Source organism: Salvelinus sp. IW2-2015, linkage group LG22 (genome assembly GCF_002910315.2).
Source record: "Salvelinus sp. IW2-2015 linkage group LG22, ASM291031v2, whole genome shotgun sequence".
Taxonomy (NCBI): domain Eukaryota; kingdom Metazoa; phylum Chordata; class Actinopteri; order Salmoniformes; family Salmonidae; genus Salvelinus; species Salvelinus sp. IW2-2015.
In genome coordinates this window covers 5,813,442-5,826,802 of record NC_036862.1, presented here as the reverse complement: position 1 = coordinate 5,826,802, position 13,361 = coordinate 5,813,442, and the positions used below count along the sequence as shown (strand labels likewise).

The following is a 13,361-nucleotide window of genomic DNA, read 5'->3' as shown; positions in this document are numbered from 1 at the left end:
TAACTCGCCACGCTCGCCAACACACACAAGCCACTAACCCACCTCGCCAACTACGAGCAACAAAGCACGCTCCCACAACATACATTACAAAGCCACTAACCCCACCCGCCCCCACAGCGACACAAAGCCCTGCTACAACAGTACCTCGGCCAGACACACACAACAGCCATTAAACCCACCGCCACACACACAACAAAGCCACAACGCCACCCTCCGCACAGACACACAAAGCCCTACGACGCCACCTCCGCCACACACAACAAAGCGCACTACCCCACCTCGGGCCGATCACAACACAAAGCCCTATCTTTAACCCACCTCCGCCACACACACAGCACGGATCACTAAAGCCACTGAACCGCCCACCTCCGCCACAACCAAACAAAGCAGACACTAACCCACCTCACCACACAAAGACACTAACCCACCTCACCACACAAAGACACTAACCCACCTCACCACACAAAGACACTAACCCACCTCTCCACACAAAGACATTAACCCACCTCACCACACAAAGACACTAACATTTCTGCCGACTGACCTGTCAGGTGAGGGTTTGTAGCGTACGAAGGGCCCGCTGAGTATGGGGCCACCCAGGGCCGCCATGCCCCCCAAGCCAGAGGGGGAGGAGAAGCTGGCTGAGGGGTTCCTGTAGGGCAGCACTCTGTCGCCTCCCGCTGGGGACAGGCTGTAGTGGTTCTCAGGAAAGCTCACCGGCCTGCAGGGAGCACAGCGGGACAGCAAAGATTAATAACAAGTAGGGTTGCACATTTTGGGGAATATTCAGAGGTGAAACTTTCCGTGGGAATTAACCGGAATATATGTGAATTAACGGAAATATATGCAAATTAATATTAATACCATTTAAATGTAGATGTTTTTTTTAAATGGATATATTTACCATATCATATGGAGACAGAAACATAAGTTAGACATAATGGCAAATGATTAAATCCTTCCAAAAAAAATTAATTTTTCTTAGTTACGAATTGAACTTTATTTAAATGAGTTGACTTCACATGGGTTTATTTCACTGAACAACAAAAAGTGAATATTGAATGATCCCCAATGATCCATAGCATCTCCCAAAAACGTTTTCAACATACATCTGTAAAATGATAGTCTACAAACTAAGCTTTGGTTGTCTTCCTCTCAGGCTTCCATGTCTTCTCCCTGGACCTCCTCAATGTCCACCTCTTGAACATCAGACTGAGGGCTTATCTTCACTGTCACTTTCTAACCTTGTTGAGGATGGCCCATTGTCAGGCTCAAAAAAAATCCAATTTGACTGGGGATGGCCACCAATTTTTCAACCCTTGTATTGATTAGCCTGTTGCGTGCTTTGGTGTGTGTGTTCCCAAACAAGGACCAGTTGCGCTCTGAGGTGGCTGATGTTGGTGGGATTTGGAGGATGGAGGAGGCAACAGGGGAAAGCGCCTGTTGCCTTGATTTGCATTTTAATGAGGGAAATAAGTATTTGACCCCCTCTCAATCAGAAAGATTTCTGCCTCCCAGGTGTCTTTTATACAGGTAACGAGCTGAGATTAGGAGCACACTCTTAAAGGGAGTGCTCCTAATCTCAGCTTGTTACCTGTTTAAAAGACACCTGTCCACAGAAGCAATCAATCAATCAGATTCCAAACTCTCCAGCATGGCCAAGACCAAAGAGCTCTCCAAGGATGTCAGGGATAAGATTGTAGACATACACAAGGCTGGAATGGGCTACAAGACCATCGCCAAACAGCTTGGTGAGGTGACAACAGTTGGTGCGATTATTCGCAAATGGAAGAAACACAAAAGAACTTTCAATCTCCCTCGGCCTGGGGCTCCATGCAAGATCTCACCTCGTGGAGTTGCAATGATCATGAGAACGGTGTGGAATCAGCCCAGAACTACACGGGAGGATCTTGTCAATGATCTCAAGGCAGCTGGGACCACAGTCACCAAGAAAACAATTGGTAACACACTACGCCGTGAAGGACTGAAATCCTGCAGCGCCCGCAAGGTCCCCCTGCTCAAGAAAGCACATATACATGCCCGTCTGAAGTTTGCCAATGAATATCTGAATGATTCAGAGGACAACTGGGTGAAAGTGTTGTGGTCAGATGAGACCATGACACTAACAAATCTGCACTCGATGGTTTCTCTAGGGAACTTGGAAACAACGATACATCGAAGCCTTAACATTATGACAATTATTATCTGGGAGATTTTTTACATAGTTCCACAGTGCTCCCAAAATAAAACTCCCAGTCACACAGCAAAATATATGCGACCAAACTGTTCTCACTTTCGAGCCCTGGTTTATGGGCATATCAAAGTTCAAGAGTGGGATCGCTGTTACTTTTAGAGTTAAGATCCTATTTGCAAGCATTAGCAACACAGTGAACGTGAAAATGGATTCAAAATGGTCACCCTCTGCTGGTGATTTGCAGGATGTGCAATGACACAAGTAAAAGGGCTGTGATTGGTTACATTGCCTTCTATGCCAATTTCTCTATGAAACATGCCATAACTTTCAAACTAGCAGAGATCCCACTCTGAAACTTTGATATGCCCGTAGAGTATATCATGTTCAACAACATATTGAAACATTTGCCAAATCCACAAAATATTTGTGTATATACACTACCGGTCAAAAGTTTTAGAACACCTACTCATTCAAGGGTTTTTCTTTGTAGAATAATAGCGAAGACATCAAAACTATGAAATAACACATATGGAATCATGCAGTAACCAAAAAATTGTTAAACAAATCAAAACAGATTTAATATTCGGGATTCTTCAAATAGCCACCCTTTGCAAACTCTTGGCATTCTCTCAACCAGCTTCAACTGGAATGCTTTTCCAACAGTCTTGAAGGAGTTCCCACATATGCTGAGCACTTGTTGGCTGCTTTTCCTTCACTCTGTGGTTCAACTCAACTCAAACCATCTCAATTTGGTTGAGGTCAGGTCATCTGATACAGCACTACATCACTCTTCTTCATGGTAAAATAGCCCTTACACAGCCTGGAGGTGTGTTGGGTCATTGTCTTGTAGGAAAACAGATGATAGTCCCACTAAGCCCAAACCAGATGGGATGGCGTATCGCTGCAGAATGCTATGGTAGCCATGCTGGTTAAGTGTGCCTTGAATTCTAAATAAATCACAGACAGTGTTACCAGCAAAGCACCCCCACACCTTAACACCTACTCCTTCATGCTTTACGGTGGGAAATACAAATGCGGAGATCATCCATTCACCCACACCGCATTTCACAAAGACATGGCGGTTGGAACCAAAAGTCTCCAATTTGGACTCCAGACCAAAGGACATATTCCACCGGTCTAATGTCCATTGCTCGTGTTTCTTGGCCCAAGCAAGTCTCTTCTAATTGGTGTCCTTTAATAGTGGTTTCTTTCCAGCAATTCAACCATGAAGGCCTTATTCACGCAGTCTCCTCTGAACAGTTGATGTTGAGATGTGTCTGTTACTTGAACTCTGTGAAGCATTTATTTGGGCTGCAATTTCTGAGGCTGGTAACACTAATGAACTTATCCTCTGCAGCAGACGTAACTCTGGGTATTCCTTTCCTGTGGCAGTCCTCATTAGAGCCAGTTTCATCATAGCGCTTGATGGTTTTTGCGACTGCACTTGAAAAAAGGTGTAGTTCTTGACATTTTCCGGATTGACTGACCTTCATGTCTTAAAGCAATGGTAGACTGTCGTTTCTCTTTGCTTATTTGAGCTGTTCTTGCCATAATACAGACTTGATCTTTTTAAAAATCTGTATATCACCCCTACCTTGTCACAACACAACTGATTGGCTCAAACGCATTAAATTAACTTTTAACAAGGCACACCTGTTAATTGAAATGCATTCCAGGTGACAACCTCATGAAGCTGGTTGAGAGAATGCCAAGAGTGTGCAAAGCTGTCATCAAGGCAAAGGGTGGCTACTTTGAAGAATCTCAAAACGTTTTTGGTTACTACAGGATTCCATATGTGTTATTTCCTAGTTTTGATGTCTTCACTACTATTCTACAATGTAGAAAATAGTAAAAATAAAGAAAAACCCTTGAATGAGTAGGTGTCCAAACTTTTGACTGGTACTATATATACAGTTGAAGTCAGAAGTTTACATACACTTAGGTTGAAGTCATTAACACTTGTTTTTCAAGCACTCCACAAATTCCTTGTTAACAAACTATAGTTTTGGCAAGTCGGTTAGGACATCTACTTTGTTCATCACACAAGTCATTTTTCCAACAATTGTTTACAGATAGATTATTTCACTTATCATTCACTGTATCACAATTCCAGTGGGTCAGAAGTTTACTGTGACTGTGCCTTTAAACAGCTTAAAAATTCCAGACAATTATGTAATGGCTTTAGAAGCTTCTGAAAGGCTAATTGACATCATTTGAGTCAATTGGAGGTGTACCTGTAGATGTATTTCAAGGCCTACCTTCAAACTCAGTGCCTCTTTGCTTTACATCATGGGAAAATCAAAATAAATCAGCCAAGACCTCAGAAAAAATATTGTAGACCTCCACAAGTCTGGTTCATCCTTGGGAGCAATTTCCAAACGCCTGAAGGTACCACGTTCATCTGTACAAACAATAGTACGCAAGTATAAACACCATGGGACCAAGAAGCTGTTATACCGCTCAGGAAGGAGACGCGTTCTGTCTCCTAGTGATGAACATACTTTGGTGCGAAAAATGCAAATCAATCCCAGAAAAACAGCAAAGGACCTTGTGAAGATCCTGGAGGAAACAGGCACATAGATTATCTATATCCCCAGTAAAACAAGTCATATATCGACATAACCTGTAATGCCACTCAGCAAGGAAGAAGCCACTGCTCCAAAACCGCCATTAAAAAGCAAGACTACGGTTTGCAACTGCACATGGGGACAAAGATCGTACTTTTTGGAGAAATGTCCTCTGGTCTGATGAAACAAAAATAGAACTGTTTGGCCATAATGACCATCGTTATGTTTGGAGGAAAAAGGGGGAGGCTTGCAAGCCGAAGAACAGCATCCCAACCGTGAAGCACAGGGATGGCAGCATCATGTTGTGGGGGTGCTTTGCTGCAGGAAGGACTGGTGCATTTCCCAAAAATAGATGGCATCATGAGGCAGGACAAATATGTGGATATATTGAAGCAACATCTCAAGACATCTGTCAGGAAGTTAAAGCTTGGTCGCTAATGGGTCTTCCAAATGGACAATGACCCTAAGCATACTTCCAAAGTTGTGGCAAAATGGCTTAAGGACAACAAAGTCAAGGTATTGGAGTGGCCATCACAAAGCCCTGACCTCAATCCCATATAAMATTTGTGGGCAGAACTGAAAAAGGGTGTGCGAGCAAGGAGGCCTACAAACCTGACTCAGTTATATGGGCCAAAATTCACCCAACTTATTGTGGGAAGCTTGTGGAAGGCTACCTGAAACATTTGACCCAAGTTAAACAATTTAAAGGCAATGCCAAATACTAATTGAGTGTATGTAAACTTCTGACCCACTGGGAATGTGATGAAAGACATAAAAGCTGAAATAAATCCTTCTCTCTACTATTATTCTGACATTTCACATTCTTAAAATAAAGTGGTGATCCTAACTGACCAAAGACACAGAATTTTTACTAGGATTAAAATGTCAGGAATTGTGAAAAACTGAGTTTAAATATATTTGGCTAAGGTGTATGTAAACTTCCGACTTCAACTGTATATCTATCTTTTTATATAGAAATTAAAATACTACTCATATTAAAGAGCAATGTAAAGCTTCATAATACACATTTTTGCTTTGTAGCACCTACAGATGAAAACACTGGAGTCTTAAAAGGCCTGGGTAGCCCAAAATGTAATAAAAATGCCATCTTTGGTTAATTATTTCTCAAATATGCTTTTAGATACAAATGTAAAATACATAAACAATCCTTCCTCCAAAAGGACCATTGTATGGGTTACATTTCCTATAAAATCGCCCAAACCATGCTATTTTTTGTCCCGCTTTACGTTATTATAAGAATAACCTCATCGTCGAAGCATTTATGAGAATGACAGCAAGTCATTAGCATAGGATCACCCACCGTATCATCACAGCTAGCTAGCTGCAACCGAGTGGCTACTACTGGCTAACACCTCTGTCCCGAAGCAAGCACCAGTTAGCCTTGAGCTAGCCTCGAGCTAGGCCCATCTGCCGGCTAGCTGAAGAGCTAGCGCCACTGCCACTGCCACGAAGCTAGCACCAGTTAGCAAACACAATTCTACAATTCACAACCTCTCTTTCGCCATCACCATCTGGCTTGGATTCTCTGTCGACACAACCACGTCTGAGCAGACCCCCTCCGTCTGAGCAGACCACCCCCCGGGCTACTAACTTTAAACGCCGCGTGCCTAGCTTAGTGGAGGCCTCCTCTGCTCCATCTACGGCTGCCCCCTGGACACTATGATCACTTGGCTACATAGCTGATGCATGCTTGACTGTCCATTAATTCACGGTACTCCATTCTGTTTATTTGTGTCTATATCTGTCGGCTCTGTGCTTAACTCAGGATCTGGGTGTAGTTATCCGACCCTCTCTGCCTAGTCATCGCCATTTTTTACCTGTTGTTGCTGTGTTAGACTAGCACCCTGTTATTGCTGCTGTATTCTTACCTGTTGTTTTAGCTAGCTCTCCCAATCAAGACCTAGCAATCACTTTATGCCTTATTGTATGTCTCTCTCAAATATCAATATGCCTTGCATACTGTGTTCGGCTAGTTTTCATTGTCATTGTTTTGGTTTGCAATGGACCCTGTAGTCCACTCTCCGTACCTCTGAATCCCCCTTGTCCACCCCCACACATGCGGTGACCTCACCATTGAGACCAGCATGTCCAGAGATACAACCTTCTCTTATCATCACCCAGTGCCTGGGCTTGCCTCCGCTGTACCCGCGCCCCTCCAACCCCTGTCTGCACATTATGCCCAGAATCTATTCTACCACGCCCATAAATCTGCTCCTTTTATTCTTTGCCCAATGCTCTAGGCGACCAGTTTTGATAGCCTTAGCCGCACCCTCATCCTACTACTCCTCCTCTGTTCCTCGGGTGATGTGGAGGTAAACCCAGGCCCTGCATGTCCCCAGTCACCCTCATTGTTGACTTCTGCGATCGAAAAAGCCTTGGCCTCATGCATGTCAACATCAGAAGCCTCCTCCCTAAGTTTGCCTTACTCACCGCTTTAGCACACTCTGCCAATCCTGATGCTTGCCGTGTCCGAATCCTGGCTTAGGAGGCACCAAAAATTCTGAGATTTTCATACCCAACTATAACACTTTCCGTCAAGATAGAACTGCCAAAGGGGGAGGAGTTGCAATCTACTGCAGAGAGACCTGCAAGTTCTGTCATACTTTCCAGGTCTATGCCCAAACAGTTCGAACTTCTAATTTTAAAAATTAATCTCTCCAGAAATAAGTCTCTCACTGTTGCCGCCTGCTACCGACCCCCTCAGCTCCCAGCTGTGCCCTGGACACCATCTGTGAATTGATCGCTCCCCATCTAGCTTCAGAGTTTGTTCTGTTAGGTGACCTAAACTGGGATATGCTTAACACCCGGCAGTCCTACAATCCAAGCTTGATGCCCTCAATCTCACCACAAATCATCAAGGAAACCACCAGGTACAACCCTAAATCCGGAAACATGGCACCCTAATAGACATTATCCTGACCAACCTGCCCTCCAAATACACCTCTGCTGTCTTCAATCAAGATCTCAGCGATCACTGCCTCATTGCCTGTATCCGCCACGGGTCCGCGGTCAAACGACCACCCCTCATCACTGTCAAACGCTCCTAAAACACTTCTGCGAGCAGGCCTTTCTAACGACCTGGCCCGGGACCCTGGAGGATATTGACCTTATCCCGTCAGTTGAGGATGCCTGGTCATTCTTTAAATGTTACTTCCTCACCATATTAGACAAGCATGCTCCGTTCAAAAAATGCAGAACCAAGAACAGATATAGCCCTTGGTTCACTCCAGACCTGACTGCCCTCGACCAGCACAAAAACATCCTGTGGCGAACTGCAATAGCATCGAAGAGCCCCGCGATATGCAACTGTTCAGGAGTCAGGAACCAATACACGCAGTCAGTCAGGAAAGCAAAGGCCAGCTTTTTCAAGCAGAAATTCGCATCCTGTAGCTCTAACTCCAAAAAGTTCTGGGATACTGTAAAGTCCATGGAGAACAAGAGCACCTCCTCCCAGCTGCCACTGCACTGAGGCTAGTAACACGGTCACCACCGATAAATCCGTGATAATCGAAGACTTCAACAAGCATTTCTCAATGGCTGGCCATGCCTTCCTCCTGGCGACTCCAACCTTGGCCAACAGCCCCGCCCCCCCGCTGCTACTCGCCCAAGCCTCCCCAGCGTCTCCTTTACCCAAATCCAGATAGCATGTTCTGAAAGAGCTGGAAAACCTGGACCATACAAATCAGCTGGCTTGACAATCTGGACCCCCTATTTCTGAAACTGTCCGCCGCCATTGTCGCACCCCCTATTACCAGCCTGTTAAACCTCTCCTTCGTATCATCTGAGATCCCCAAGGATTGGAAAGCTGCCGCGGGCATCCCCCTCTTCAAAGGGGAGAGCACCCTGGACCCAAACTGTTACAGCTATATCCATCCTGCCCTGCCTATCTAAGTCTTCGAAAGCCAAGTCAACAACAGATCACTGACCATCTCGAATCCCACCGTACCTCTCCGCTTGTGCAATCCGGTTTCCGAGCCGGTCACGGTGCACCTCAGCCACGCTCAGGTACTAAACGACATCATAACCGCCATCGATAAAAGACATTACTGTGCAGCCGTCTTCATCGACCTGGCCAAGGCTTCGACTCTGTCAATCACCATATTCTTATCGGCAGACTCAGTAGCCTCGGTTTTTCTAATGACTGCCTTGCCTGGTTCACCAACTACTTTGCAGACAGAGTTCAGTGTGTCAAATCGGAGGGCATGTTGTCCGGTCCTCTGGCAGTCTCTATGGGGGTACCACAGGTTCAATTCTCGGGCCGACTCTTTTCTCTGTATACATCAATGATGTTGCTCTTGCTGCGGGCAGTCCCTGATCCACCTCTACGCAGACGACACCATTCTATATACTTCCGGCCCTTCCTTGGACACTGTGCTATCTACCTCCAAACGAGCTTCAATGCATACAACACTCTCCTTGCGCCTCCAACTGCTCTTAAAGCGCTAGTAAAACCAAATGCATGCTTTTCAACCGTTCGCTGCCTGCACCCGCACGCCCGACTAGCATCACCACCCTGGACGGTTCCGACCTAGAATATGTGACATCTATAAGTACCTAGGTGTCTGGCTAACTGCAAACTCTCCTTCCAGACTCATATCAAACATCTCCAATCCAAAATAAAATCAAGAATCGGCTTTCTATTCCGCAACAAAGCCTCTTCACTCACGCGCCAAAACTTACCCTAGTAAAACTGACTATCCTGCCGATCCTCGACTTCGGCGATGTCATCTACAAAATAGCTTCCAACACTCTACTCAGCAAACTGGATGCAGTTTATCACAGTGCCATTCGTTTTGTTACTAAAGCACCTTATACGACCCACCACTGCGACCTGATGCCCTAGTCGGCTGGCCCTCGCTACATGTTCGTCGTCAGACCCACTGGCTCCAGGTCATCTACAAGGCTATGCTAGGTAAAGTGCCGCCTTATCTCAGTTCACTGGTCACGATGGCTACACCCACCCGCAGCACGCGCTCCAGCAGGTGTATCTCACTGATCATCCCTAAAGCTAAAACCTCATTTGGACGCCTTTCCTTCCAGTTCTCTGCTGCCTGCGACTGGAACGAATTGCAAAAATCTCTGAAGTTGAGGACTTTTATCTCCCTCAACAACTTTAAAAATCTGCTATCCGAGCAGCTAACCGATCGCTGCAGCTGTACATAGTCCATCTGTAAAATACCCACCCAATTACCTACCTCACCCCCCATACTGCTTTTATTTATTTACTTTTCGCTCTTTTGCACACCAGTATCTCTTCTTGCACATGATCATCTGATGATTTATCACTCCAGTGTTAATCTGCTAAATTGTAATTATTCGATTTATTGCCTACCTCATGCCTTTTGCACACATGTATATAGATTTCTTTTTTTCTACCATGTTATTGACTTGTTTATTGTTTACTCCATGTTAACTCTGTGTTGTCTGTTCACACTGCTATGCTTTATCTTGGCCAGTCGCAGTTGCAAATGAGAACTTGTTCTCAACTAGCCTACCTGGTTAAATAAAGGTGAAATAAAAAAATAAAAAATAAAAACTCAAGACTGAAGCAAAACAGGACAACTACACCAGTGTCTAAGCCCAAGGCAAACAATCACACACACAAATACACCAGTGTCTCACCTCTTGTTGGAGAGATGCTGGGCCTCCCTGTATGGGATGTGCATGACCATGGCTTTGTGTGAGCGGGATTGGGTGGTGGGGGGCATAGGGGTCCAACGCTGAGGGTGGGGCGCTGTGCAGGCCCGGAGGGCCGGGGCGGTGCCAGCGCAAGACAGGGTGCGGGGAGGCCGGTACCCTGCTGCCACGGCTCAGACTCTGGCTTCTGCTCCATTGTCTTCATCTCATACTCCTCTGTACAGCCCTACAGACAGAGAGGGGGAATGGAGAGTCCGTACTACTGCAGTTGTATGCAAGACTACCCCCTTCACATAGAAGACTACACACTAACACCAGACAACAACTGAAAAGATGTCATAGTTGCTTACAAAATAGCTGTGCTACACACACACACACACACACACACAACACACACACCACACCACACACCACACACACACACACACACACACACACACACACACACACACACACACACACAAACTACAGCACTCAGATAAGAGGTCCACCTCGCTCACGGGAGCTGCAGTCGAACTCAAGCTGAACTTAAGCTGAGCAGGTGAAAACCCTGAACTCCTCCATACTCTCCCTCAGCATCCCCCTCCAACAGCTCACACACAAGCACTAATGAGCTCCCTTGATACCTCAGGATGGAAAAGGGGTGGGGTGGGGGGGACTCTATCCCCTACTGTGAGGCCTCGGTCAAGTGTGTGAGTGTGTCTATGAGCACGCGCACAGATAGAATCCAAGCCCTGACCTTTTTAGTCACCCAGTTGTCGCTGAAGTATTCATTTGGGCAGGAACACAAGATAAACCCCCAATCTCATAACGATACTCTCCGTCAGCCTTTTATTCGCGTGTACGGAGCCTAGATGTGTCAACTTGCATTGACTTTATACACGCAAGGCATGTGGAAATGGCCGTTTAAGCCTAGTTCGCTCTAGTTAAATACTTTCATGAGATCCCGTGAGATATCAGGCTTTACTTCGACTTCCCCCGATAACAGTCATGACGTGGACCTTTCGAGTAGTCACTGCACTACCACATACAATGAAGTGCACATTGAAAACCTCGAGCAAACCCAAAAGGAACACACTCAATGATGCAATAATGAGGCAATAATGACCAACATCAGTTTCAGTGGGGTGGTCAATAGCAATAGATCCCTTTTTAACCCGGGCACCTGCGCAACATACTCACCCTCTCAACATCCTCACTAAAGCCTTGAGCAGAAACGGCACATGCATCTTTCATCCTTCATCACTATTTCATGGTAAAGTCTATTATTGGAGGTTAAAGAGGCATCACACACCGCCACAGCAAAGGCTGCCTCAGACACCAGACCATGTACATCACTGCAACACGGCGGGAGAGGAGAGAGGAGGAGAGGGACAGACTAGTGAAAGGAGGAGAGGGAAAATAGAGACGAGGAGAGGAGGGAAGAGAAGAGAGGAGAAAGAAAGGGGGGGTAAAAAGGGAAGAAAAGGAAAAATGAATAAATTCGAGGACAAGGAAAAGGGATGAGAAGTGGAAAAAGTGACAGAAAATCTGAATATAGCCTAGGTAACGGACAAGAAGAGGAGTGGAGGAACAAAGAATCAAAGGAGAGCTGGACAGGAGCAGATTGTCCAGCGTGTGATCTGTCCCGTACTATTTGACCTGGATTAAGCTCAATCACACTGGCCTGGCCACACTAAGCCCAAGACTGTTTGTTTGTTTGTTTTCTAAAGCAAACACACCACTACTACCACTGCAGGCTAAGAGAAACAGAGCACACACACACAAACACACAGGGGACAACGCAACATCACATGCACTGTCGGTATGAAAGATACCAGGAGACATTGCATGAGTAGAATGATGGTCTCTCTATCACTCTCACACATATACCAGTGAGTGTACTAACCAACCTTGGAAGGAAAAACCTAGATCACACACAAACGCACGAATACGACTGCCAATGTCAAGTCACGAAAACAACCCTCACACACACACTGGATAAGAACACGCGCGATGCACACACACCAGAGTACCAACCTTCGAGAGAGAATACACCAGTGCCCACTTCCAGAGACCGCTCCATCGCAATGGCCGGCCTGACAGCTGGGGAGCTCTCTCTCTCTCACACAGGGAGGGGGAGAGACAGAGGAGAAAGTGAAGCCAGCTCTTTCCCTCTCCCTCCCACTTGGCTTCTCCCACCTGAGAGGTGTTCAGACATGTCTTCCCATTCAAGCTCCTCTATGCCGGCTATCCTACTGTACACACACACTACCTCTCTCCCTCCTTTTCTACCCTTTTCATTAGCACGGAGCATGCATTTTTAATTAAATCGCCTCTTTTTATTTATTTATTTGCCCTCTTTCTGCAGATTCCGGGCCTTAATCTCATGCAATCTGTTGTCCCGGTACACTATATCAAACGAGTGTGAGAGAGAGAGAGGGGGGGGAAAGAGAGAGGGCGGAACAGAAAGAGTGAAATACAAGACTAATTACGTAGTGTGTGTGGAGAAGTGAGCGTGTGTGTGTGTGTGTGTGTGTGTATCAAAGGGGTTTCAGTCATGCAATTAAACTGCCTTACACATTAAAGAAATCCAACCACGGTGCAATCACACAGCCCCGGCAGCACAATTACTGTATTTAGCAACCCCCAACTCAATCAAGAACAGACATCCTGCTACTTGTGACCGACTACGGAGCAGCACACTCGGGGTTGCGTCCCAAATGACACCCTATTCCCTGTATAGTGCACTACTTTAAACCAGGGCCCTTCAAAAGCAGTGCACTAAATACGGAAAAGGGTGCCATTTGGGACACCGCCAAGCTGGGCTATATATCGAGTAGAGACTAGTCACACTGTGTCGTCAGTGCGTATTCATCTCAGTAACATTCAAACCCACAGTATTTAATAGAGCCTCATTAGCCCACTGTACTCAAGGCCCATACTCAGATGAAAGGTTGAGA

General features: G+C 45.9%; 1 protein-coding gene across 1 annotated transcript in view; it reads right to left on the bottom strand.

The window, feature by feature from the left end:
- The window catches only part of LOC111949707 (signal-induced proliferation-associated 1-like protein 3), a 108,951-nt gene that overhangs the window by 27,796 nt on the left and 67,794 nt on the right, over positions 1-13,361 (bottom strand). The window contains 3 exon segments of the mRNA XM_070433986.1: positions 545-721; positions 10,405-10,519; positions 10,522-10,645. Of these exon segments, the coding sequence (XP_070290087.1) occupies positions 545-721; positions 10,405-10,519; positions 10,522-10,645 (416 nt within the window).